This window comes from Prunus dulcis, chromosome 8, assembly GCF_902201215.1.
Source record: "Prunus dulcis chromosome 8, ALMONDv2, whole genome shotgun sequence".
NCBI classification, from domain to species: Eukaryota; Viridiplantae; Streptophyta; class Magnoliopsida; order Rosales; family Rosaceae; genus Prunus; species Prunus dulcis.
Window position 1 is genome coordinate 14797277 of NC_047657.1, and position 24754 is coordinate 14822030.

The following is a 24754-nucleotide window of genomic DNA, read 5'->3' on the forward strand; positions in this document are numbered from 1 at the left end:
CCCCATACTATCTTAATTTTGATGTTAGATCACTCCCTTTGTGCTAATTTGTACTTTTTTGGCTAAATTATAAATATATCTCATAATTTCTTTATATAATAAAAAGACAACTGAAGTCGAAACTGATAATCTATAACTTTTATATGTTGGGTTAGATGAATTTTTATTATTTTTTTTAAAAGAATGTTTGGTTAGATGATAATCTTTAATATTGAGGATTTAATGAAAATTTAATTTATAAATTTGGAATTGTCAAATATAAATGTATGGGGAAAGGTCAGAATCAGATTGCGGTCCATGATTTGCTAAAAGAAATATATAGTTTTTTCTGTTTGTTTGTTATTCAATTAAAATTTGGCGTTAAATGCCAAGTGTTTGGTGGTCAATAATTTGTTCTTATCTTTTTTATGTTTTCAGTATTTTGTACTGAGAGATGTGCCACATACCCATCTAATCTGCTCCTCACAACGAATGACAAAAACACCTCTTCATGATCGTTCAGATTTGATCTGATGTGATGCTCATGCTTTTGCTTGCCCATTTCTTTCACCTTGCTGCAAATGTTTGCTCATATTAGCCATTTTGTATCCCTGAGGATATGGTGTCATAATTTACTTCGTTTAGATGTGGCGAATCTACTAAGATAAGTGCATTCGCACACCTCAACATCAAGTTCTTAACCGAAGCATCCATCTAATTGTGTTTTCTTAGTCACCTTTAGAACTATATTTTGGTAGTTAACGACTTTTTAGTATAGTAGCATAACACTTACTTCACTTTCACGAAAACGGTTTAGACAATCACCATTTTATACTCGTTGGGTAAATAGTAAGGATATAAACATGGGAACACAAATGATAGAGAGAAACTTTCTTGTATTGCAATATATTTTTCTTTCTAATAGATTTCCTACACGTACGATTTCTACTGAAATATTTTTTTCACTACTTGGTTGGAACCGAGAGTCTCGGCGGAGAACCGACACCGAAACACCGACGTCTTCGGTTAACTGGAACGAACAGTTGTATTACATCTCGAATTTGTTGGGAAAGCACATGTGACTCTGATGGGCATAATGGGCTTTAGAGTATTTTTGCGTACGTGCTGGACCAAGTCATGTTAATCCATGATTTGCATATATTAAGTGATCGGCCCATTTTGGATTCACTAAACTCAAAGGTGAATTTGGTGACCCTTTATTTATAAAAGTGGATTTTATTTTATCATTATACTTTTTAAGTTATTAATTTAGAGAAAAGTGATTAACCAGTTATGTATCTTTTTCACCTGCAGAGTACTTAAATTATAAATGTTCAAAAGATAGATAAATCTACCAAAAGATAAAAAATAAAAAATAAAAACATGTGCTAAAGCATATCCTTTATGGTATTATAAATTATATAAAATAAAATAAATCAATAGTATACAATAACATATTCTAGTTTTTTTTTTTTTCTCTTCCGGAAAAATAAGGGATGTAACACGAGGACTTCCCAGGAAGTCACCCATCCTAATTCATTTAGACTAATTTGCAAAAGATTAAAACCGCAACTGAAACAAACTATTACGGTTAGATTTGATTTTGAACCATTTGAATTTTTTCTTCATAAAAATCAAACAAGACCAAATCGACCATTTCGGTTTGAATAAGTCACTTTAGCAGATTCGGCCAAATTGATGTCCACCCTCAATTATATCACTAAAGAGATCTAACGAGAATGAGTTTGGAAGAAGAATAATAATTTGGCTAGGGTGGGTTTTTTGTGTGGTACCCGACATGCTAGATATATACCTATTGAAGAGGCCACGACTTGAAGGATCTTGCACAAATCCAACATGACAGTGACACCACCAACTTATATATTTTCTCATCCACACCTAAGGATGTAAGTTGGATGGGAAATTCCGATTCCAACTTGTAAATTTCCGAATTTGGCTAGTTTAAATCAATTCTGGCATTTGAAAGTTCCGAAATCCGAAAATTTTGAAAAATATAATTGAATTGGAATTGGAATGTATTATAAGATCATGTAACTTCCGAATTCCAAAATCTATTGTGGTTTCATGCTTAGATTACACTTTAATAACTAACTAGCCTCCTCTTCGCATGTGTTTCCTTGCATGAGAAAGTTTTTTTATTTTTATTTTTAAATTAAAAAAATAATGGGTAGTTATGTTCCATAAAAATAGAATTCATTATCTAAATTTTATTTTCATTTTAATTTTTTTAATATGAAAAAATATGAATTTACCATATTATCCTCATTTAATTAATATTTTCAATTCTTAATATTTGCATTAACCAATGACATTTTTTAGTATTTTAAATATTTTACCATTCTTTGCCTTTTACTTTATATATATGGATTTCATGTTTAACTAAATTTGACTTAATGACTAAATAGACATAGACAAGTAATTTCATAAAAGATAACAACATATAATAATTTTTCGAGTTTTTTGTATGAGTCTTCAATTTTGAGCCAATTTGAAGCTTTTAAATCGTGGGATATGTTTAAAATTTTAACCATTTGTAAATTTCCAAATTTTTTTTTAACAGAATTGGAAACTAATTTTCATTCCAAAATATTTTGGATGATTCCGATCCGTCCGAAGACCAGCCATACCTACACCAAAGAGGCCACGACCAATTTGCTACTTGGCCTTTCACAAAATAAACAAATAATTAATGAAAGTAAAATAAGAACGAATATTTGTATAAAGGTCTCCTTTCCTTTATTTTTATTCTTGCAGTCGCTTTGTTAGGGTTTCATTCCCCCATTTCCTTCACTCTTTCCTTCACTTCGTCTCTCTAATCGAAATCGAACTGGAAATTCAATCCAAAATCACTATTTAATTCAATCAATTTTGTCTTCGAATAATACAGGTTCGCGTTCAATTGGGGATTTCTAGGCTTTATTTGTTCGAAAAATTTGATAGAGTGAACAATCTAGGGTTTCGGATTTGGGGTTTTGCTCCTGCTGAGCTGAATTTCGCAAAGATTTGATCTTTTCTCCCCTTCGGATTCTCAATTTTGATGCAGGGGACAATCGGATCCGGTATGGTGTGATCGCCGCTCCGTGGCGAGCGAGTGAAACGAAATTTGGGGGTTGGGGTTCTTGTATGGAAACTCGGAGCCGGAAGCGGGCGGAGGCCACCTCAGCAGCCCCTTCTTCTTCATCGTCTGGTCGTACCACTCGTTCATACAAGCGCACTCGTCTCTCTGCTTCTTCTTTCTCTTCTGTTAACCCCGCGCCGATCACGACCCGCTCTCGCGCCTCTCGGACCCAAACTGAACCCGCACCAGCACCCATGGACCCCACCATTGAATCGTCTGGCTCGCGTGGTCGCCGCAACAAGAGTTCTGATAAGGATGGCTCCGATAAAGGCAAGGAGAAGGAGCACGAGGTTAGGGTTAGGGATAGGGAGAGGGAGAGGGAGAGGGAGAGGGAGAGGGAGAGGGAGAGAGAAGCTGAGCGGAACCTAGGGTTGAATATGGATGGAGGGGGAAATGGCGATGACGATGACAATGATAGCGAAGGCGGTGTTGGGATTTTGCACCAGAACTTGACTTCCGCGAGTAGTGCCCTTCAAGGGCTTCTTAGGAAAATCGGTGCCGGATTGGATGATCTTCTTCCGTCTTCGGCTATGGGTTCAGCTTCATCTTCGCACCAGAGCGGGAGACTCAAGAAGATTCTATCTGGGTTAAGAGCTGATGGGGAAGAAGGGAAGCAGGTTGAGGCTTTGACTCAGCTCTGTGAAATGCTTTCCATTGGTACCGAGGAGTCACTGAGCACGTTTTCAGTTGATTCGTTTGTGCCTGTGCTTGTGAGTTTGCTTAATCATGAGAGCAATCCCGATATTATGCTCCTTGCAGCTAGAGCACTCACCCATCTCTGCGATGTGCTTCCGTCTTCTTGCGCTGCTGTTGTCCATTATGGTGCTGTTTCTTGCTTCTGTGCAAGGTTGTTAACGATAGAGTACATGGACTTGGCTGAACAGGTTAGTATGTGTTCTGCATTAATTAATTTGATGAGACTGAAATGAAAATGGGTATTGGTATTTACTCAGAGGTTTTAATGTTGTGCATTTTTGAGATATACTTCGTCGGTACTGATATTTTTGGTTGTTATGACGTAAACAGTCACTTCAAGCTCTGAAGAAAATATCTCAGGAACACCCAACTGCCTGCCTACGAGCTGGTGCTCTTATGGCAGTCCTTTCTTATCTGGATTTTTTCTCTACAGGAGTCCAGGTGATCCAGCTAACCAATTTAGTTTATAACACTTATTAGGTATGCTGAGAGAAAAATTTACTTTCCCTTTGGATTTTATTCAACTGTTGTTATGTTTCAGCGTGTGGCATTATCGACTGCTGCGAATATGTGCAAGAAACTTCCTTCAGATGCAGCTGACTTTGTGATGGAAGCTGTCCCATTGTTGACAAACCTTCTGCAGTATCATGATGCAAAGGTATGCTCATCTTTTCTGAGTTTCAATTTTAAAACCAGCACAACTGCTTTCTTGTTTTCCTTTTCTTTGCATGATGTGCTCTTTTGTTATTATTGTAGGTTTTGGAGCATGCTTCTGTATGTCTGACACGAATTGCTGAAGCATTTGCGTCATCTTCTGACAAACTTGATGAATTATGTAACCATGGGTTAGTTACTCAATCTGCCTCCCTTATTTCCACCAGCAATTCTGGAGGTGGACAGTCATCTCTGAGTACGCCTACTTATACTGTAAGTCCAATTCCCAATTCGTTTTTTCAAATTTTGATGCTTGAACATAAGCATAAGCACGCAATCTATGTACAAGAGGGTTCCAATTTTTACTTGCAAACCATACAGGGCTTAATCCGACTACTTTCAACCTGTGCAAGTGGCTCCCCTTTAGGTTCCAAAACTTTGCTTCTTCTTGGGATCAGTGGCATTCTTAAAGATGTACTTTCAGGTTCTGGAATTTCTTCTAACACATCAGTTTCTCCTGCTTTAAGTAGACCACCAGAACAGGTAATTACAGTTTCATTTGGAGTTTCTCATTGTACCTTCTCAGTTTAATTATTTTGCTATTTTAGCAAATTGAAAAGTTCTGTATTGATCTGAGTCTGTTCCTACCTTGAAACTGTGAGCTATTTATTAGATCTGAAAGTTAATATATTTTCTGCATGCGTATAAGTTTATGAGGTTGACCCTGATGAATTTGAGTTGGGGTGAAAATGGTGTCGACAGTACTGTTATTTTTTTTAATTTTTTTTGAATTGGGCTATTGTATGTTCTTTCAAATGGAGTTCATCCACGAGAGAGCATCGATGCAGGGTTTGCAACCTCGTGGTGTGTTAGGACATCTAGACCCACATGAGACTTTATTGTACCTCTGATTCATGATTGGTTTCTTTATATAATTCCAATGCGAATTTATTTAACTACCCATTGCGTGGCTCGGTTCTTTGAACAGTAACAGCTAAACAGCAGTAAAATCGGATGGTTTTAATTTTTATGGGGGTTCCAAATTGTTAGCATAAAGCTTATTGTTCAATTGTACCATTTTTTTACACCTTGCAACTTTATCCTTATTTTTTATTCCATTGCCTAGATTTTTGAAATTGTCAATCTGGCAAATGAGCTACTTCCTCCATTACCACAAGGAACCATCTCCATTCCATCCAACATCAATTTATTTATGAAAGGACCTGTTGTGAAAAAGGCATCTGCTAGTGGTTCTGGGAAACAAGAAGACACCAATGGAAATGGGCCTGAGATTTCAGCTCGTGAGAAATTACTGAATGAGCAGCCTGGGCTTCTTCAGCAATTTGGAATGGATCTCCTTCCTGTTCTAATACAGGTCAGTTGTTAGCACTCAGCTGAGTTATAGTTTGTTAGTTGTTGTAGTTGATAAATGATTTTTGTATACCATCCCAACAGATTTATGGTTCTAGCGTTAATGGCCCTGTTCGCCACAAATGTCTATCAGTCATTGGGAAATTAATGTACTTCAGCTCTGCAGAGATGATACAGTCTTTATTAAGTGTGACAAATATTTCAAGGTATCCATATGTCTTAACCAGATCTCTGATATGCTGATAGCTTGCTAGTACAGTTACTAACTTGTACATTATAAATGATTCTATAGTTTCTTAGCTGGTGTTTTAGCATGGAAAGATCCACATGTCTTGGTTCCTGCCCTCCAAATTGCCGAGATACTCATGGAGAAGCTTCCCAATACTTTCGCCAAGGTGTTTATCAGAGAAGGTGTGGTTCATGCAGTGGACCAACTTATCTTACCTGGTACTCCAAATTCAGTTCCTGCCCAAGTATCTTCTGCTGAAAAGGATAGCGATCCTGTGCCCGGAACATCATCACGTTCTAGGCGTTATAGACGACGCAACAGTAACCCAAATCCAGACGGAAATTCCTTGGAAGAACCTAAGACTCCTGCTTCAGCAAATATTGGTTCACCACCAAGTTCAGTGGAGATTCCTACTGTTAACTCCAGCCTTCGAATGTCTGTCAGTGCATGTGCTAAAGCTTTTAAAGACAAGTATTTCCCTTCAGATCCTGGGGCTGTTGAAGTTGGAGTTACAGATGATTTATTACATTTAAAGAATCTCTGCATGAAGTTGAATGCTGGTGTTGATGACCAAAAAACAAAAGCAAAGGGAAAATCAAAAGCTTCTGGGTCTCGCTTGGCTGATAGTTCTGCAAATAAGGAGGAATACTTGATTGGTGTGGTATCTGAGATGCTATCTGAACTAAGTAAAGGGGATGGTGTATCCACTTTTGAGTTCATTGGTAGTGGTGTTGTTGCAGCTTTGCTGAACTATTTTTCTTGTGGGTACTTCTCCAAGGAGAGAATTTCAGAAGCTAATTTACCCAAGCTTCGTCAACAAGCACTTAGAAGATTTATGTCATTTGTTGCTGTTGCTCTTCCTTTCAGTTTTGATGAAGGAAGAGTAATACCGATGACTATCCTTGTTCAGAAACTCCAAAATGCTTTGTCCTCCTTGGAGCGTTTCCCTGTTGTGCTGAGTCATTCATCTAGGTCATCCACTGGGAGTGCACGCCTCTCCTCTGGACTTAGTGCATTATCTCAGCCCTTTAAGTTGCGGCTCTGTCGAGCACAAGGAGAAAAGGCTCTCCGAGATTATTCATCAAATGTCGTACTGATTGATCCATTGGCAAGCTTAGCTGCTGTAGAAGAGTTTCTTTGGCCTCGAGTTCAGCGAGGCGAATCTGGTCAGAAGCCTGCTGCATCTGCTGGAAACTCAGAATCTGGAACTACACCTACAGGAGCTGGTGCTTCATCTCTGTCGACTTCAAATCCTGCTCCCACCACTCGTCGTCATTCAACTCGGTCCAGAACATCTGTGAATATAGGGGATGCTGCTAGGAGGGAACCATCACAAGAGAAGAGCACAAGCTCATCAAAAGGGAAGGGTAAAGCTGTTTTGAAGCCTTCTCAGGAGGAAGGAAGAGGCCCTCAAACAAGAAATGCAGCTCGTAGACGAGCAGCTCTTGATAAAGATGTTCAAATGAAACCTGCAAACGGGGACACTACTTCTGAGGTTTGTTATTGATACTCAAATGACATCCGAAATCATGAATGTTGAATTATGCAGTTGTTTGGTCAGTTTAGTTCATGCTGACAGACACTTCATGAGTACTCTTTCACCATTCTCTTTCATTGCGTATCTGATAAACTAACTAATAATATTTTATGCTAACTTGCACTAAGAACCCATCTTTCATGTTTAGCATTGGGTTTCTGATATAGATTCAGTTTTCATGCGACCTCAGGGTGTTGTAAAGTAGAGATAGAATTACTAGAAAGTTCTGTTCTTTCAAAATGTCTGGTGCATTAGATTTGGTGTCGTTATAATGTAGCCTCACCCTCTCCTCCCAAACTCTATTCTCTTAATGCTAGCATTTCTTTATTTGTGGGGGTGGGATTGGATATCAGATAATTGGCTAACATTGGTTGGTAGTTACTTCTATAGTCATATGTAATTTATATGGTTTTGTTAATACACTAGATTATTGCTTGTGTACTGTTTTCTTTTCTTCTTTTTGTTTGGTTTGGAGGAATAGGTGGTCTAATTACCCCTCCTTTTTACATTTCTATCTTAACAGTTCCTTTTCTCTGTAGGATGAGGAATTGGATATATCGCCTGTTGAGATTGATGATGCATTGGTTATTGAAGATGATGATATCTCAGATGACGAAGATGATGACCATGATGATGTATGTTCTGTGTCTTTAACTTTTTTATTGTACAGGATAGGAGTTATTGGATACTTGCCTTGACTATTGTTCTCTTTTGGTATTTTGGGTTGTCTTCAGGTTCTAAGAGACGACTCTCTTCCTGTTTGCATGCCGGATAAAGTGCATGATGTAAAATTGGGAGACTCAGCTGAGGATGCTACTGTGGCTTCAGCAACAAGTGACAGCCAGACTAATCCAGCTTCTGGTTCTAGTAGCAGAGCTGCTACAGTCAGAGGCTCAGATTCTGCTGAGCATAGGAGTAGTAATTCTTATGGTTCAAAGGGTGCAATGTCATTTGCTGCTGCTGCCATGGCTGGGCTTGGATCGGCTAGCAGGGGAATCAGGGGAGGCAGAGATAGACAAGGACGCCCCATTTTTGGTGGTTCTAATGATCCTCCTAAGTTGATTTTTACTTCTGGTGGGAAGCAGCTTAATAGGCATCTGACCATCTATCAGGCCATTCAGAGACAGCTTGTGCAGGATGATGATGATGATGAGCGGTATGCTGGTAGTGATTTCGTATCATCCAGTGATGGTAGCAGGCTGTGGAGTGATATTTACACTATCACATACCAGAGGCCTGACAATCTAGCTGACAGGGCATCTGCTGGAGGAGCAAGTTCTACAACTGCATTGAAATCTGGCAAATCTGGATCCGCTTCCAATTCCAACTCTGACTCACAATTGCACCGAATGTCACTTCTGGATAGCATTTTGCAGGGAGAGCTTCCTTGTGATTTGGAAAAGTCTAATTCTACTTATAATATATTGGCACTATTGCGTGTACTAGAGGGCTTGAATCAGCTTGCACCTCGTCTGAGAGCTCAGATAGTTTCTGACAGTTTTGCTGAGGGGAAAATTTTAAATTTGGATGAGTTGAGTACAACTGGTGCGAGGGTTTTTCCTGAGGAATTTATTAACAGCAAACTCACTCCCAAATTAGCACGACAAATTCAAGATGCTCTTGCATTGTGTAGTGGGAGTCTTCCCTCTTGGTGTTATCAGTTGACAAAAGCATGTCCATTTTTGTTTCCTTTTGAGACTCGAAGACAGTATTTCTATTCAACTGCTTTTGGATTGTCACGTGCTTTGTACCGTCTTCAGCAGCAGCAGGGTGCTGATGGTCATGGATCAGCAAATGAACGAGAGGTGAGAGTTGGGAGAATGCAGCGCCAGAAAGTCCGTGTCTCCCGAAACCGGATTTTGGATTCTGCTGCAAAAGTAATGGAGATGTATTCCAGCCAAAAGTCTGTGCTTGAAGTAGAATATTTTGGTGAAGTGGGCACTGGGTTGGGTCCTACACTTGAGTTCTACACACTTTTAAGTCATGACCTCCAAAAAGTTAGGCTTGGCATGTGGAGGTCAAATTCTTCAATGGAGAAAACATCAATGGATATTGATGGAGATGAACAGAAAGATGGAAAAAGCAATGGTGACATTGTCCAAGCTCCTCTTGGGTTGTTCCCTCGTCCCTGGCCTCTGAATGCTGTTGCCTCTGATGGTAGCCAATTTTCAAAAGTCATAGAGTATTTCCGACTGGTCGGGCGTGTGATGGCGAAGGCTCTTCAAGATGGGCGGCTATTGGACTTACCACTATCAACAGCATTTTATAAACTTTTGCTTGGTCAAGTAAGCCAATAGAAAATATATCCCTTTTCATTTCACCTTGTTGGGTTTAGAGTTATATTTTCTTGCTGTGATCCAATGGTTTTGTTCTATACTTTCATCGACATGGTTCTGACGTAGATATTTAACCTCTATTCTTTCCACCCTCCCATCCTTCAGGACCTTGATTTACATGATGTTCTTTCCTTTGATGCTGAGCTTGGAAAGACTTTGCAAGAATTGCATAACCTTGTGTGCCGGAAACTATATCTAGAATCTAGCGGTGATAATCGTGATGCCATTGCTGAATTGCACTTCCGTGGGGCTTCAATTGATGATCTCTGTTTTGATTTTACACTTCCTGGTTATCCAGATTACGTCTTGAAAGCTGGAGATGAAAATGTAAGCAAAAAAACCTTCTAGTTCATCTGTATTTTCTGAGCCTTTATTTACTTGTTTCAGTTCTTCTGTGCTTGTAAAGACGTCTTTAACATATTGTTCAAAATTCCAGGTTGATATCAATAACTTGGAAGAGTACATATCTTTAGTTGTTGATGCGACAGTGAAGACTGGAATAATGAGGCAAATTGAAGCATTTAGAGCAGGGTTTAATCAGGTTTAGTTTTTTTTATCTGATCTTTACTGAGTTCGTAACCAAATAAAATCATTGCATTTTGACATTTCCGTATGAGGTGTTTGTGCTTGAATTCTTTAAATATTATTTCATAGTTCTATCTATGTCCTGCTGCAGTTATAATTAGTACGCATTATTTTTTGTATCTTACAACTCTGCAAATGAGTTTCATGCATAGGGAAGGTGTTTTTGGGGAAGTGGGGGGAGGGGGAGAAGTGGAGGAATATGAAAAGACCTTTATTAAATAAAAAAGGGGATCTCCTTTCTGACGTTGAATAACCTCAACTGGTCTTGTAGTAGGTAGCAGGATCATGATTCTTGCCGTAGTTTATTAGGCCCCGTTCGGTAACGTTTTAAGGGGTTGTTTTCATTTTTAGAGAACAAAAATGAGGCAAAAACATGTTTGGTGGCCCAAAAACAGAAAACACTGAGAATGATTGCATAAAATGAAAACAAGTTCTTGTGTTCTTGTAGAAAACAAAAAAAAGTTGTTTTCATTCTCATGGGAAATGTTTTCATAACAATAACTCACATATTATTATTTCAAATTGTACTACCAGACACGTTTTCATTGTTTTTATTTTCGGAAGATGTTTTCTAATTAATCTACTAGACGCATTTTCATTTCCTGAAAATGCAAATTTGTTTTCTTGTTTTCATTCTCTGAAAATATTCTAAGAAAACATTCTCCGAAAACGTTACCGGACGGGCCCTTAACTTTTTTGGTCTGGCGCTTGCTGTATTTTCATGTTTTAATATCCTTTGTATGTTTTTCTGTATTCTGTGTGAGAATTGTTTGACACTGTCCAATACTTAACTCCTCTTCTCGTGTACTACATGTCTATCAGGTCTTTGACATATCGTCTTTACAAATATTTACTCCACATGAGTTGGACTATCTGCTTTGTGGCCGTAGAGAGTTGTGGGAGGTATATTTTTTTTTGCCTTCGCAAATTCACACTATTTTATTTGAAGTGTTGTTATGCTCATTTCATTTGTTTCTATTATATGCAGGCGGAGACCCTTGTTGATCACATAAAGTTTGATCATGGATACACTGCCAAGAGCCCTGCAATACTCAATGTAAGTTTTTGTTCTATATTGAAGGTAGTGCTTTGGAGATGAATGATTCCGTTTTTGTCTTATGGGGCCTTGTTTATAATGTTTGTAGTTGCTTGAGATTATGGGAGAGTTCACGCCAGAGCAACAGCGCGCCTTCTGCCAGTTTGTTACTGGTGCACCGAGGCTTCCGCCTGGTGGTTTGGCAGTGCTGAATCCAAAATTGACCATTGTGAGAAAGGTATGGTACAAGTGATTTAGATAGAGGTTTTGAGTGCGATATTCTGAAATTGGGGGTTTTCTTTTTGTGGCGTCTGTAGAATCATGTCAAACGCTGACTGTACATTATATATATAGTAAATAATGTTTTTAGTGGTTGTGCTAATTGGAGAGTGAGTTAATGTTTTGGTGTGTGCAGCATTCTTCGACCGCAAATAATACTGCAGCCAATGGGACTGGGCCTTCGGAGTTGGCGGATGATGATCTGCCAAGTGTCATGACATGCGCGAATTACCTGAAGCTTCCTCCTTACTCTACCAAGGTATTATTCTGTTCGGTTAATTCATCAGCCATTGACATTCTTTTTTGCAACATATGATCTCACTCATTCTGGGATTATTATTATTTTGTGCTTTAAACAGGAAGTTATGTTGAAGAAACTATTGTACGCAATCAGTGAAGGGCAAGGATCCTTTGATTTGTCATGAGAGATTTTGGGACTAGCCGTATCGATTCCGTGTATATTAGTTACATCAAAACAATTAGGAGTGGTTTTGTCTTTTGGTTGCAATTAAATTAGGTTTAGCCTTGGAATGATATGGTGTTGAAAGTGGCATTCCTACTTCTCTACTCAAATAATGGCTTCTCATTGGTGCGGTTCTAAACTAAACAACATTGTCTGAGGTAAGTTTTTCGTACGTTTTCACATGGGTTAAGGTTGTATAGTTGGCTTTTTTTGGTCCCTTTTTTTTTCATCTCTTCCTCTCTTCCTCTATTGATTTACACATTTTTATTTAATATTCATGTTTTTTTTTCTCTTATCTGAAATTATTTATTTGTGGTTCTGAAGGGTTAATTGAATTAATTTCAGGTTGGATCGATGCAATTTTAAACTGTAAAGAGAGTTTTCCGAGAGGGCCGTTTCAGCCGCCAGGGATTGTAAATAAATAGGAAATCTTGATCTTCTTTTGTTCTTTTAAATTTCGGTTTTGTTTTCCAATCATGTAGGCTGGTAGAATATACACATGTATGGCGTAAAAGTATGAAAGGGGAAACAAACATCAGAAATATTTTTATGCCTTTTATTTCATGCCAATTCTGATTTCGAAATAAATTCGTTACAGTTCCATTTTTCTCTTGTTTAAATCTCTCACTTATGCCTTATATGTGGTGTATATGCTGGTAATTTATCTTATGTTGCACGCAAGTTTTAGGCATCGTTTGGTGGCTCGGCTTGGACTGTATTGGAGTTGTGTCCTAGTTTTTATGAGCCTCACCCCGCAGCACATCGTATTAATCTTTGGGAAAAGGTGTCTTAAAAGAAAAAGTAATTGCTATAACAACCAAACCGAACTGCCCTTCTCCATTTATACAATGTTCCTTGGTTTTCCTTGGTAATGTAGAGGTTGCCCAAACTGCTCAAATTTCACTAATGGATTGATTTGATTCGATTAACCCACCAATTTGGTTCATCATTAAACAATGCAATTTATAGGAAAATTTCATATTTCAAGTTACAATTTTTGAAAATTAAATGTACTTTTACAGAATTTGGATCCTCTCCAATTATTCCATACTCTTTTTTCTTCTAGCTCTCCAAGCTTAGAAGCGCATGATAAATACCGCCAAAGCCCAATACTGCAGAGGAAATTAAGTGAAGTACTCCAGACACAAAGTATGGAAAGGTGTCTAGAACTTCCCCGCCCGGAACAAAGCGCCGTGTAGAGCAACACAAGTCCATAGACCGCCTAATTGACACCAACGAGTAAAATCTCCTTGTGCTTCAGGACCCCATAGTAACAACAAAGAGTGTGCTAAACTACTAGCTGGAGTGGAAACTGCGGCGGCCACCGGTTTATCTCTCCATCGAATCAAATTAGCCAAAGGTGTGCGTTCATGAGCCCATGCTAAAGTTTCAATCAATTCCTGCCAATATCCACGCCACTAAAGCAAGATGTATCGGCAAAAAATGGAGAAGTTGTTTCCATAGTTGATTGTTAACTGAGGCAACATTAACTAACTAATTACAATGAGAAAAGTAGTTTGCTAGAGTACTTTGGCTAGAGTAATTCTGTACTCCTATGCAGCTTGCATTTTTTTTGTAAATTCTACGACAACGAAAGCGAGTGATTTTGAAAACTGAGAATTTATTTTCAACTCTTATGTTTCCCTTTCATAAATTTTTAGTCTTCTTGGCAAATAGTTGTTTTCATGAAATTATGAATAAGTTCACATGGATATTTTTGGTTCAAAAGTATGCATGTCATGCTTCTTGGCTGTCTGTGGGCTCATTTTAACGTGGATATGATTGTTACTGAAAAATTACGTTTGCTTAGTTTGCTATATATATATATATATTGCAACTGTTTGAACTTTGAAGAAATATTTGAATTGAATGTGGAATTAAATTATAGCAACTTGGGAAAGATTTGCATAAAGAAAATGAATGACTGACTAAGTCAGCCTCTATATTTATGAATGAACATCACAAAAAGAAAAATCTGGATACATGTTTATGAGAACTAAATTACCACAAAGAACAGATTTGAGCTTCTAGGATCTTCACAAAGCTAGCTGTAGGATCTTCACTTCAATGCACGACGACAATCGATCACCCCAAAAAAGTTCTCTATAAAACTCTCTGAACCCCTTAAAAGGCACAAGTTACTTGGATAGCAAGTGTCTTGATGTTGATATCTGGGCAAGGATCAGCTTTGAAGAAAAGCCTGGGGTCCACAGGGACTGCGCATGAAGTCTGTCCCAAGCAATGCTGCATAAAGAAGACCAAAACAGAAAAAGAGAAAGATTGGTTAGAACTTAATGTGGCTGAGAAGTCTCAGATTTTTGCATGATCAAGGAGCTTTTTACCTCTTCAACAACCTTCCTGGTTGCCGGAGAGTCGCATTTGCCAGGTTTGTAGGCTCCGCACATGCCCTCAGGAGTGCCAAAGCTTGCAAAGTCCACACCAACAATCTTTTTCAAGTTTGGACACATGAGCTGAGCACTGGCTCCGGAGACAGGTCCAACGGTTTTGAGCTCGCCGCCCTTTCTCTCCCACGACTTCACGTGTGGAGGATGCATCTCTGTGCTTATGGCACAGATGGTGTCTCTGTTGACGGTCAGGATCTCAATATCTTTGGGGTCAGCCTCCTGCTCCTCCAATACAACAAGGAAATTTTCACCTGGCTCAATGAAGGCTCTTGGGATGTGGTACCTGATCACAAGGATTGCAAATTAGAACTTTTAGTTTGCAATTTCCATGGTGATTTATTTCGCTGCAGCATACTTTTTCATGTAATTTTACTTACTCGGATTGGGTAGGCTGTCCAAGAGGAGAAAGGAAGGACATCCAGTGCCGGCCTATGCTTTTACCATTCACCCAAATCATCCCTTTGCCCATACCAGCCATCCGGATAGCAACGGGGTCTTTCCCTTCAGGAGCCTCAAAATTTGCCTGCAGAAAAAAAAAACATCGGATCTTAAATGCTGCAACAAAAAAGGAAATAAAAAAGTGCTTGTGTACAAGCACAATTTAGAATTTCTTAGGATGAATCTAAGTTGAATAGGCTTGCTTGATTCAGACTTACCTTGTACCATGTGAGGGCCCTTCCTTTCCCAGCTGCTTTAGTCCATTGGACTTTTTGTGCTCCCTTCTTAGTGAACACTTGGAGATTTTCACCATTCAGGCCAACCTGAAAAATGGAACCAATATAATTAATATCCAATGCTCATTTTTTATATTTGACAGATGGGAAAGAAATTCTGTGGTACCTACCCTATGCCCCCAGCCATTTTGTGAGAGATCGATTGTCCCGGTGTTCAATCCCAGGACTGTTATGGTACGGGGTCCTGCATATCTGTGCTCCATGTAGGCTCCACTGTCCTTCATTGATAAACAACAGATAGTCAGTGTCTGCTTTCTACCACAGTGATCAAACAGTACTAATTCCAAGTTATGAGCTACTTACTGGGAGTCCCACTGTCATGCAAAGCAGTGATATGTGGTTGACCCCTTGCTTGAATGTAACAGGTCTCTCAAAAACAAAACCCTTCTCCGCATGGCTTCCATGTTCCGTTCCTGAAAACATTCTCAAATTGCTTCGTCATCTGGTTATCGGCAAGTGACAAAAGTATGTATGTAATTGTACTAATAATGTATGATGTGTGCTATTGTTTCCTTACCAACAAATTCACCATTGACGAATACACTCATTGCGTGACCAAGACTTGGAATTCGTAAAACTGGGCGAATACTTTCCTTCATTGGCAAGTCATATGGACCCAGCTCAAGGCTGCAACCAGAGTACAAGATCAAATCAGCAGTAGAAGCACTTACACAAGTTATACAATAATGTTTATGAGAGTAAAATCAATCTTGTTTTAAATTTTTTGACTTCCTCACATCATACGGTGCTTAAGCTACACACTTGCACTTACCTACTGGTGAACCATCCATAGTCTGTGGCATCTTTTAGCAAGTGATACAGTTCCTGTGGACTCTTGTGGTTGACTGGGATTTGCACGGTGGTTGGAATGGGTTCTGAAAACCTCTCCCAGTTAAATTTGTTAGCAGCCTTCGATCGAACAAAGTTCCTTGAATTATGCTGTGATACAATCTGTTGACTGTTGAAGACCACAGTCTTGCAATCAGGGAGGATGCTAATAGAATGTGGTGGCAGGAAATATTCCTGGCCACGCCAATTCACAGTTGTTTCAATTGTAGAGTGGTTGTTTGCCAAGAAAGCAACACATATGTCTGTCCCAGGTCTCTCATAGAAACGAGCCTGCAAAGCAGAAAAGTTTTTTTTTTTCCTGTTAGTGACAATTTCTTCTCCCTCTCTCCCTCCCTAACTCTCAATTTTATGGAATATTTAGATACTTGCCTCTGTTTCTTTCCCCAACCTTTGTACTCCAGGAGTTCCTGCAAAAAAAGGCTTCTTGCATAGATTCAAAGCCCTGTGCAAGTCCTTGAGGTGACCCCATTTAGGCTCCCTTTGCAAACCTGCATCACAAGTAAAATCAAGACCCAACTTGATCCATATATGATGAGCAACCTTGTTGAATCATCATTACAGATGTAAACAAATTTAAGATCTTTACCATATTCATCGAGAGGAGCTTCGTCATAGTAGCGAGTTGTTGTGAAAATAGCACTTGTTCTTCCAAAATTTGTCCCACCATGGTACTGCAAGTGTAATATAAGGGTGCTTTATTATCTCGTATATATATCCAGGGGAGTAGCATTCTGTTAGTGGTGATTTTATGAACGACTTAAAGAGGTGCCAAGTTACCATATAGTAGTTGGTTAGGGTTCCATCCTTCGAGAAAAAACGCGCAACTGAAAATGCAATGTCTTCTGCTGATCTTTGTGAAGGAGGGTCACCAAATACTCTGTACCTGTAATTATGAAAAGAAACGGAAAAATGTGGTCAGCAATCCATAGAAGCCAAGAACAGCCAGAAGGAAAATGAGATAAGTACTTAAACCAAAATCACTTTAAAAATAGATTCCAAGCTTCATTTACTACTCTGATGTCTCATCTTCTCCTTTTTTATTCATTTACAGATATCATTGACAGTAGCTAAGGGGTATATACTCACTGAGCAGTCCAATTCTCAGTCCATAGAGTAGGCTTGTGGGGCTTGTTAGGGCCTGTAAAAGTATCTCCACAGTGTCTTCCATTGCAAGTATTAATCTGCACCAGAAAATAAAAAATAAAAAAATAAAATTTAAGGCCAAAAGACAGAACAACAAATAAAACTTTGTTCTACTGGGCCAATTGTAATGCAAAATTTCTCTTAGAATCAATGAAAATCAAATTTGCGCACTTACCACTGGATCAGGAGCATCCTTCTGCTTGCACATGATCCATGGTACGCCGGCATTCTGAGACAGTGCCATATTTGCTGCCCACTGTATATAACTGTTTCCCAATTCTTTATATGCAAGTTGGACATGAGTGTACTCATTTTCAATCTGTGTCATGAAACATTATAGTTCAGCCATAAAAGAAATTTACTTATAATTATTATAAGGGTTACTTATAATTTTCAGAGAGGAACCATCCAAGTACCAACCTGTGCTAAGATGATTGGACCTCCCTGTGGAGCAAATAGCTTCTCATGTTTCATCATCGCAATTATTTTCGTTACGAACGTCTCCATGTGGTGCTGCAAATAGAAAGCTCTTAGTGATCATTCAATGTGGCTCCTCAAATTGTAGCATATCATATTGTGCAGATAGTAGTTTTGGACATTAAGGTGGAACAAACTGATATACCTTGTATGATGGATTATCCGAACGGAATATGATGTCGGGTTCCTCCCTCAGCCAATATGGAAGCCCTCTAAAGTGACAAAGAAATATGTATAGATAGATTAAAAAATAATTCACCATTGCAAGAGAATTAGACGATTTCAGAATTAATAATTATTTACATACCCATGGTTCCATTCTGCTTGGATGAATGGGCCAACCCTAAGGGTGACATACATTTTGTGCTCCTGTACCAGCCTAATGAACTTCACCACATCGGCGTTGCCCTCGAAATTGAACTGCAAAATCAGAACAAGATTTAATGCAAGCCACAATTTTCACAAATGCTCCATGTACTGCAAGCAACAATCTCTACAGCATTTCAGTACCTTGCCTTTCACAGGCTCATGAAGGTTCCAAAAGACATAAGTTTCGATCACATTCAAACCTCCCAGTTTAGCCTTCTTGAGAAGATCAGGCCACATCTGAAGAAACCCAATTCAGCAGAGACATTAAAACATTGAATTTCATTAACAAACACATCCATTAGAATAAAATATAAGAGAGGTGGCATACAACTTTGGTTATTAAGAGCATTTACTCGTGCACCCGAGTTAGAGTTTGAACCTCTTTCCCATTTAATCTCCTTTGTACAAAAAACAAAAAAACAGAAGATGGACATCACAAACTTACTTCCACCGTGCTCCGTGGATAATGAATAGAACCCGAAAAGAAAAGCTTCCGTTTTCCATTGATCATGAGGGACCTGGCATCATATGTCACCTCGCCAACTTCTAGCTGCTTCTTCCCTCCCTTTTCAGCTACCAGATCGTCCCCCTCGTCCCCCTCGTCCCCCTCCTCCTCTGGAGCGGGCGTCTTACCTTTGGCATGGACTAATGTGGCCGAGGCCACCAAAAACACAAGAGCAAGCAATAGCACCCTGCTTAGTACCACCATTATTATGATTTTGTTCTTCAACTCTCTAACTTTTACAAGTAAAACTGGTTCCAAATTTCCATCAAACACAATGAAATGGGGAGTTAAAAACTCGGGTTTCTAGCAAAAAAAAATTTAGGAGTTTGATTGTTTCAATCTCCTGATCCTTATTTCTTGCGTTTTCTCTGACGTTTGTCTGCCTCACTAGTTGAAGTGTTTGAATATCAAGGGTTCACTTATACTAATGTTAGAAGAAAGAAAAATCCGATGTTTTTGGGGTTTGAATGTGGACTGTGGCCAGGAGGGAATGTGTGGATGTGTGGCTTCCTTCACTCTAGTGAGATGCAACAGTCCATCCGAGACTGAAGGCTAAACCAGATTTCCTGTATTACTCTTTGCATGGCATATATGGAAACTTACTGGGCACAGATTTAGCCATGTCTTTGTCCGATTTTTACGTTCATTATTTTTGACTTTGTTTTCTCATAAATCAATCATATCCCACAGAAATATGCTTCCACTTGGGCACTTTCCCTTTTTTCTTTTATTATTGTTATTATTATTTTTCCATATTAATTGTGTCCTTCCATGTCAAAAATGGTTTTAAGTTGCGCATATATTGGCCTACAAGTAAAAGATTTAAATTTGTATCCCCACTTCGATCCATTTACAAAACCAATTCAGTTTAATGGTTTTCAAATTTTTTACCACTTATGTGCACCATCAGTTTTATGAGAAAATCTCTTGATAGAGAAAAAAAGCTGACCACTACGAATCTAACTAATTTTGCACGATTCATCTTGGCATTCCATAAGAAGCATTGTGGGAGGCTCGATACCGTCGAAGAAGGTTATTTATTAAGGACCTCAAGGACCAAATGTGATAATTTTGTGAATCTCAGAGATCATATGTGAAAATAACCTTTTATTTTTAACGATAAATGAGTGTAATGCTAGTCTCACAAAATTTATATACTAAATTATTAATAGTCGTTCTATGGTGAGAGTGCCATACATAGACCATAGATGTGGACTTTCATATTAGCCACATAATTCATCTTACTTAAGTTTAATGAAACGATGGATAAAAAAAATATTTAATGAAATGATCTTGTGGCTCAAGAGGGTCCTTATATGAAATGTTTTGAATAATGCAAAATCTATAGTGAGGCCGTCTCCAGCAATGGGCTATATCCCAAATATAGTCCTAAATTAATGCAAAACCCATATGCAGCCATGGGCCAAATAAAATTTTGGCTAGCCGTCCAACCGGGCCAAATGTAGCCTAGCTTTGGCCTAGGCCAAATTTATAGTGGACCCCATCCATGTGCTTTTCAACAACCAATCATTAAAGTACTCCCCACTCCCTTGTCTGAAAATAATAAAATATGAAGGACCCTAAAATATAGCCCTTCATGGCTGGAGATAGAAAAATTTAGCAATGCATTATTCTTTAAAAAATTAATATTGGGGGGGGGGAGGGGTAAATTTTTAGCTCTGGACTACATTTATCTCTATGACTGAAGATGGCCTAAGTGTGCCTAATATAAAAGTCCACATTAGGGGGTTGAGGAGTCCATATATCGCACCTTTACTATAAAATTTCGCATTGAGTAATAAGCCCAAGGTGTATACGCCAGGCCGAAATTTGATCAAGTTAATATGGGCCAAATCAAGCTACAATGGGCCAGGCCCAAACCACATTTTTACAACGTGTGACGAAGCGGTGTCGTTTGGTAACTTCCAATTCACGTTCCCTCCAAAATATTGAAACTCTCCCTCCACGGCCCCAACGAATCTTTTTTGACCTCCAAAATTTTCAGTTTACACACACAAACACCGAAACTGTCTTTGCCTGATACATTCTTCTTCTACAACAAAATTCACAAGACACAGAGGACAGAGAGAGAGATCCAAACCATGTCAAATCGCCAAGACGACCTTGATCTCCTTCTCTCTCTTCAAGATAGGGTTTTGGAAACCCCTCCTGGTTCTCCTTCCCATTCAGCAGGTATATTTTATACACCTACCCAACTATTTTTCTTTTCTTTTCAATTTTTATGAATATTTTTTAATTGGGTTGCTCATTTTCGGTGAAAATCTTGGAAATTCGATCTGGGGTATCTCTCAATTTGTTGAAAATTTTAATGGGTCTCTCTCAATTCCTTGAAAAGTTTAATGGGTCTCAATCAATACTTCATTTTTACTTTTTGCAGGCTACTTATCGGACGATGAATTTACGGGCCAAAGAGGGCGGGTGGACATGTCCGTGTTCAGGGACGCCGTCGAGGACTGCCTTGATTACGAGCCTAAACCGGTTCAGAAGCCTGGGAAATTGAACCGGCCCAGTGCCTCCACTGATCCAGAAGTTGAGAAATTTTCGGGTTTGCGAATCAGGTAATCCCAATACTTGTACATGATGCACATTGTAAGAATTAATGTGAGGAAACTTGGACGTTGTGTTTGAGTTGTTTATCTTTTTTTCTTTTCGTACAGGAAGCAGTTGATAACTCCTTTAGAGCTTAATGATCACTTTTCAGACATCCGTTTTGTTCGGTTATCCGCCATAAAGTAATCTTCTTGCTTTTCACATCTTTGCATATTTAGGAATTGTTTGGTTAGAAACTTTAGAGTGATATTCTATTTTTCAGAATCCAAAATCAATTTTATCGTACATGTTCAAACTATGATTGAATTGGGTTGTGATATACATTTTTTAAATGGGGTTTTCTAGGAATTTGCTGCGTGGGGATACTCTTTCAGGCTGTTGGGCAACTGTTGGAGTATTGACTGAGAAGGGGAATCCAAAAACTAGTTCCACAGGGAAGAGTTATTCTATATGGAAATTTGGGTGTTTGGATGAAGATACCATTTCTGTTTTCTTGTTTGGTGATGCTTATGAGATGAACTGCAAAGAGCAGGCTGGAATGGTGTTTGCGCTACTTAATTGCACCGTACGCAAGGATGCTATGGTATTAATTTGTCAATCAGTGTTTTTCTTTTATTGACCTTTTCTTCTTATATCACTAAAGATGACTTTTCTTTAATCTGTTTATGCAGGGTGGTGGTTTTTCTTTGAGTGTATATTCAGCCAATCAAATGCTGAAGATGGGCACTTCAGTTGATTATGGAGTTTGCAAAGGGAAAAGAAAGGATGGAATGGCTTGTACTGTAGTCATAAACAAGTATGTAAGATCCTGTTCTTTGATCACTTTAATTCAAAGACAGATGGTTATAATCACTGCCATCTGACTGTTATCTTCACTAAGATATTGAGGTTTATGTTTTGAATCATCTTTAACCCTAATCAAGGGCACTGGATAAACATCTATACATACACATCAGTGCTTTCATATGGAATTTTGTCACAAAAAGATATTTGCGTAATAAGTTGCACCATATAGATGCTCTTTTACCAGAAACCAGATACATAAACCAAGTGAAAAATAATCTTTTGGTGATCTCCATATGAGCACAATCTAGTATGGTGTCTTTAAGCACTTTCTATGGTTTTGCCAACCAATAAAGTTTTGAGGTTCTTTTGTATCATTATGTACGTCTACATTTGCAGTAGTTTTGTACCATTTATTTCTTAATATTTTTAACACTGGTTCCTCATGTGATCTCAGACGCCGTGGAATATATTGTAAATTTCATAAATCGGTAAGCATGTGAATTTAAAGCATTAATCTTTGCTTGCCTGATCCGTCTTCAAGGCAAACTTATTAATATTTCCTGTATCTCTAATTTCTTCAGAAAGAATCACAGAAATATTCCACGATGACAATGCGAACTGAGCTCAATGGAGGGTAAGTGATGAATGCTTTGCATGATCTGGTTCTCTTTAATCTAGACTTCACATTTGTGTTATGAAATGACCCCCTTTGTATAATATGTTTTAGTTTATTTAACTTGGTGGTATATTTCATTTGATTATGCATATTTTTTTAATGCTACCAGGAACTTGCGAACAGCATTTCGGACTCCTCACAGTAGAGAAGGGATTTTTATGGTTGATCCTCTATCTGACAAATCAAACGCGTGCAAGCGAAAGCAGCCAGTGAAGCTATTGTCAGTGGAAGGGCTCAAGAAGGCATTAAGGTTTGTCATAGTCAGCATAGGAAAGAAAAATATTTAAGCATCATTTGATTATGAAGCAATTCAGCAATGCTCTTTAGTTGTCAATGATACAACGCCTTCTCATCTTGTAAATTATATTAATCCATCACCATCTAGAAACCAGAGAACATAATTACTCTCACATTTATACTTGCAAGATGTGCAACCAGAAATGAAATCCAAAAAGGTGTTCAATATAAAAGACATCCGATTTTTTTATGGTAAGTTTTATAGGATTCCGTCAAATGGTCTGATTAGTGATTTGTATGAACAGCAATGCAGGTAAAGTGACTACAAATACACACTCACAAGGAATAAGGTTTTTGGCTGAGATGACAGGTTAAGTGTATGATCCCTCTATGCTCTTGCTGGCAGTGTTGTGTGCAATTTCCTCATTAGATACCTTTGCAATGCAGGGAAGACAGATCCGAAAGATGCGATTAAAACTTCAAAAATGCAAAGCAAACCGATCTCCAGTTCAGAGAAGAGGTGATTCATATATAAGATTATTTTACAATATTTTTATTTATACAATGTAAATTGTTCTTTTTCCTTGTTACTGAAGATTTGTTTATTGTTCCTCAGGAAACCATCTAGTATAAGCATGGATCCATCTGCAGTCATAAAAAACGAGCAAATGGATTCAAAAAGAATGAAAACTGGGAAGGAGAAAATTTTGATAGACAAAACAAAGGAGGGCATGGGAAAGATGATTGAATTAGAGTATATAAGCTCGGATGAAGGATTCTGAGCCTTGGAAGCAGTCACTGTGAACCTAAATTTTGTAAGCCAATACATTTTGGACCCGTTCACTCTTTTAATTGCTTTAAAATGGTAAAGGTTGTGAGCTGACATTTCTTTTTTGTTTTTTAGTGTAACATTAATGAGGGAATTGTTCTATTTATTTATTTTTCCAACCAGAACTGATTCTTCTCATTAGTTAGATAGGTGGAAAAGAAATAGTCAATGAATTTGCTTTCAAATTTTCTTCCCAAGTTTTGAAAACTTTTAGAAAGGAATGAAAAGCTGTATATGCTTCTGTTGTACGTTTCTTTTTTTTTCCTTTTTCTTTATGATTTGTTTTTGTTTTGACTTGAACTTGTGACTAGCTTGTTGCCAGGGTTTCTCATTTTTTAGCAGCAACAGTTATCTGACTCATCTTTGAGTGCTCAATCCATTGCTTTGTAAGAGTTTGTCTGGTTTTATGATTTTATCTTTAGTTACAGCAACCTTTTGTGTCACGGGTGTTGGCTTGGGCAGTGCATATTATTGATGCCAGATTTGTAGTTTTATATTCTACAAAGTCGTGTACAATCGAGACTTATAGCTCAAGTGATAAATGATAAAGGGAATTAACTCTAAACCCGTTTGATGTCCTATGTTCAATTCTTTTATTGTTTGTTTTAAAAAAAAATTCTCATACATCACAATCATTTCTCACACATTATGTCATAAGGGTCACAATTCCAAGCACGTTGTTTGACTATCAATCTCTATAGTTAGAGCTATAAGCCAAGCTCTAGGTCAGCACATGCTAGAAAACTGGAACATTATGTGTTATTTGCTTGGATAAAAGTTAAAACTACACAATCGTGGCTAACTAGGTCTAGTTCAATAAAAAAAGGATTTTAATTTACAAATTAGTGATTTTATATTCAAACTCTTAT

At 38.2% G+C, this 24754-nt stretch overlaps 3 protein-coding genes across 3 annotated transcripts; 2 read left to right on the top strand and 1 right to left on the bottom strand.

The window, feature by feature from the left end:
* The first annotated feature begins 2743 nt into the window (after window positions 1-2743).
* Window positions 2744-12912, top strand: LOC117636510 (E3 ubiquitin-protein ligase UPL3). The gene is made up of 18 exons (XM_034371047.1): window positions 2744-4002; window positions 4145-4255; window positions 4356-4472; window positions 4571-4741; window positions 4850-5011; window positions 5595-5843; window positions 5924-6045; window positions 6132-7563; window positions 8145-8240; window positions 8340-9890; window positions 10047-10268; window positions 10378-10482; window positions 11349-11429; window positions 11515-11583; window positions 11672-11800; window positions 11978-12100; window positions 12201-12462; window positions 12650-12912. The coding sequence occupies exons 1-17, from the start codon at window positions 3124-3126 to the stop codon at window positions 12264-12266; spliced, it is 5685 nt and encodes a 1894-aa protein (XP_034226938.1). The 5' UTR covers window positions 2744-3123; the 3' UTR covers window positions 12267-12462; window positions 12650-12912.
* Window positions 12913-14161: 1249 nt separating this feature from the next.
* Window positions 14162-19186, bottom strand: LOC117636511 (beta-galactosidase 11-like). Its single transcript, XM_034371048.1, has 18 exons — window positions 18727-19186; window positions 18423-18518; window positions 18220-18332; window positions 18058-18124; window positions 17856-17948; window positions 17611-17754; window positions 17379-17473; window positions 17070-17175; window positions 16879-16963; window positions 16662-16780; window positions 16216-16562; window positions 15961-16070; window positions 15747-15856; window positions 15554-15661; window positions 15366-15470; window positions 15087-15232; window positions 14647-14992; window positions 14162-14548 (listed from the first exon to the last, which is right to left on the bottom strand). The coding sequence occupies exons 1-18, from the start codon at window positions 18988-18990 to the stop codon at window positions 14429-14431; spliced, it is 2574 nt and encodes an 857-aa protein (XP_034226939.1). The 5' UTR covers window positions 18991-19186; the 3' UTR covers window positions 14162-14428.
* Window positions 19187-20819: 1633 nt separating this feature from the next.
* Window positions 20820-24020, top strand: LOC117636512 (protein MCM10 homolog). Its single transcript, XM_034371049.1, has 11 exons — window positions 20820-20979; window positions 21185-21365; window positions 21465-21539; window positions 21703-21940; window positions 22029-22153; window positions 22598-22631; window positions 22725-22777; window positions 22929-23069; window positions 23362-23426; window positions 23504-23576; window positions 23673-24020. Exons 1-11 carry the CDS (start codon window positions 20889-20891, stop codon window positions 23836-23838), a joined length of 1242 nt encoding a protein of 413 aa, XP_034226940.1. The 5' UTR covers window positions 20820-20888; the 3' UTR covers window positions 23839-24020.
* The last annotated feature ends 734 nt before the right edge of the window (window positions 24021-24754 follow it).

Bases quoted from the DNA above. Each gene is read 5' to 3' on its own strand.
- LOC117636511 (XM_034371048.1), bottom strand. From the start codon at position 18,990: ATGGTGGTACTAAGCAGGGTGCTATTGCTTGCTCTTGTGTTTTTGGTG. The intron at 16,563-16,661 runs GCAAGTATCTAA...TCTGCTTTGCAG, and splicing joins GGTTGGGGAAAGAAACAGAG to GCTCGTTTCTATGAGAGACC. The intron at 14,549-14,646 runs GTAAAAAGCTCC...TTCTTTATGCAG, and splicing joins CCAGGAAGGTTGTTGAAGAG to CATTGCTTGGGACAGACTTC.
- LOC117636510 (XM_034371047.1), top strand. From the start codon at position 3,124: ATGGAAACTCGGAGCCGGAAGCGGGCGGAGGCCACCTCAGCAGCCCCT. The intron at 9,891-10,046 runs GTAAGCCAATAG...CCCATCCTTCAG, and splicing joins ATAAACTTTTGCTTGGTCAA to GACCTTGATTTACATGATGT. The intron at 10,483-11,348 runs GTTTAGTTTTTT...CATGTCTATCAG, and splicing joins TTAGAGCAGGGTTTAATCAG to GTCTTTGACATATCGTCTTT.
- LOC117636512 (XM_034371049.1), top strand. From the start codon at position 20,889: ATGTCAAATCGCCAAGACGACCTTGATCTCCTTCTCTCTCTTCAAGAT. The intron at 22,154-22,597 runs GTATGTAAGATC...ATGTGATCTCAG, and splicing joins TGTACTGTAGTCATAAACAA to ACGCCGTGGAATATATTGTA. The intron at 23,577-23,672 runs GTGATTCATATA...ATTGTTCCTCAG, and splicing joins ATCTCCAGTTCAGAGAAGAG to GAAACCATCTAGTATAAGCA.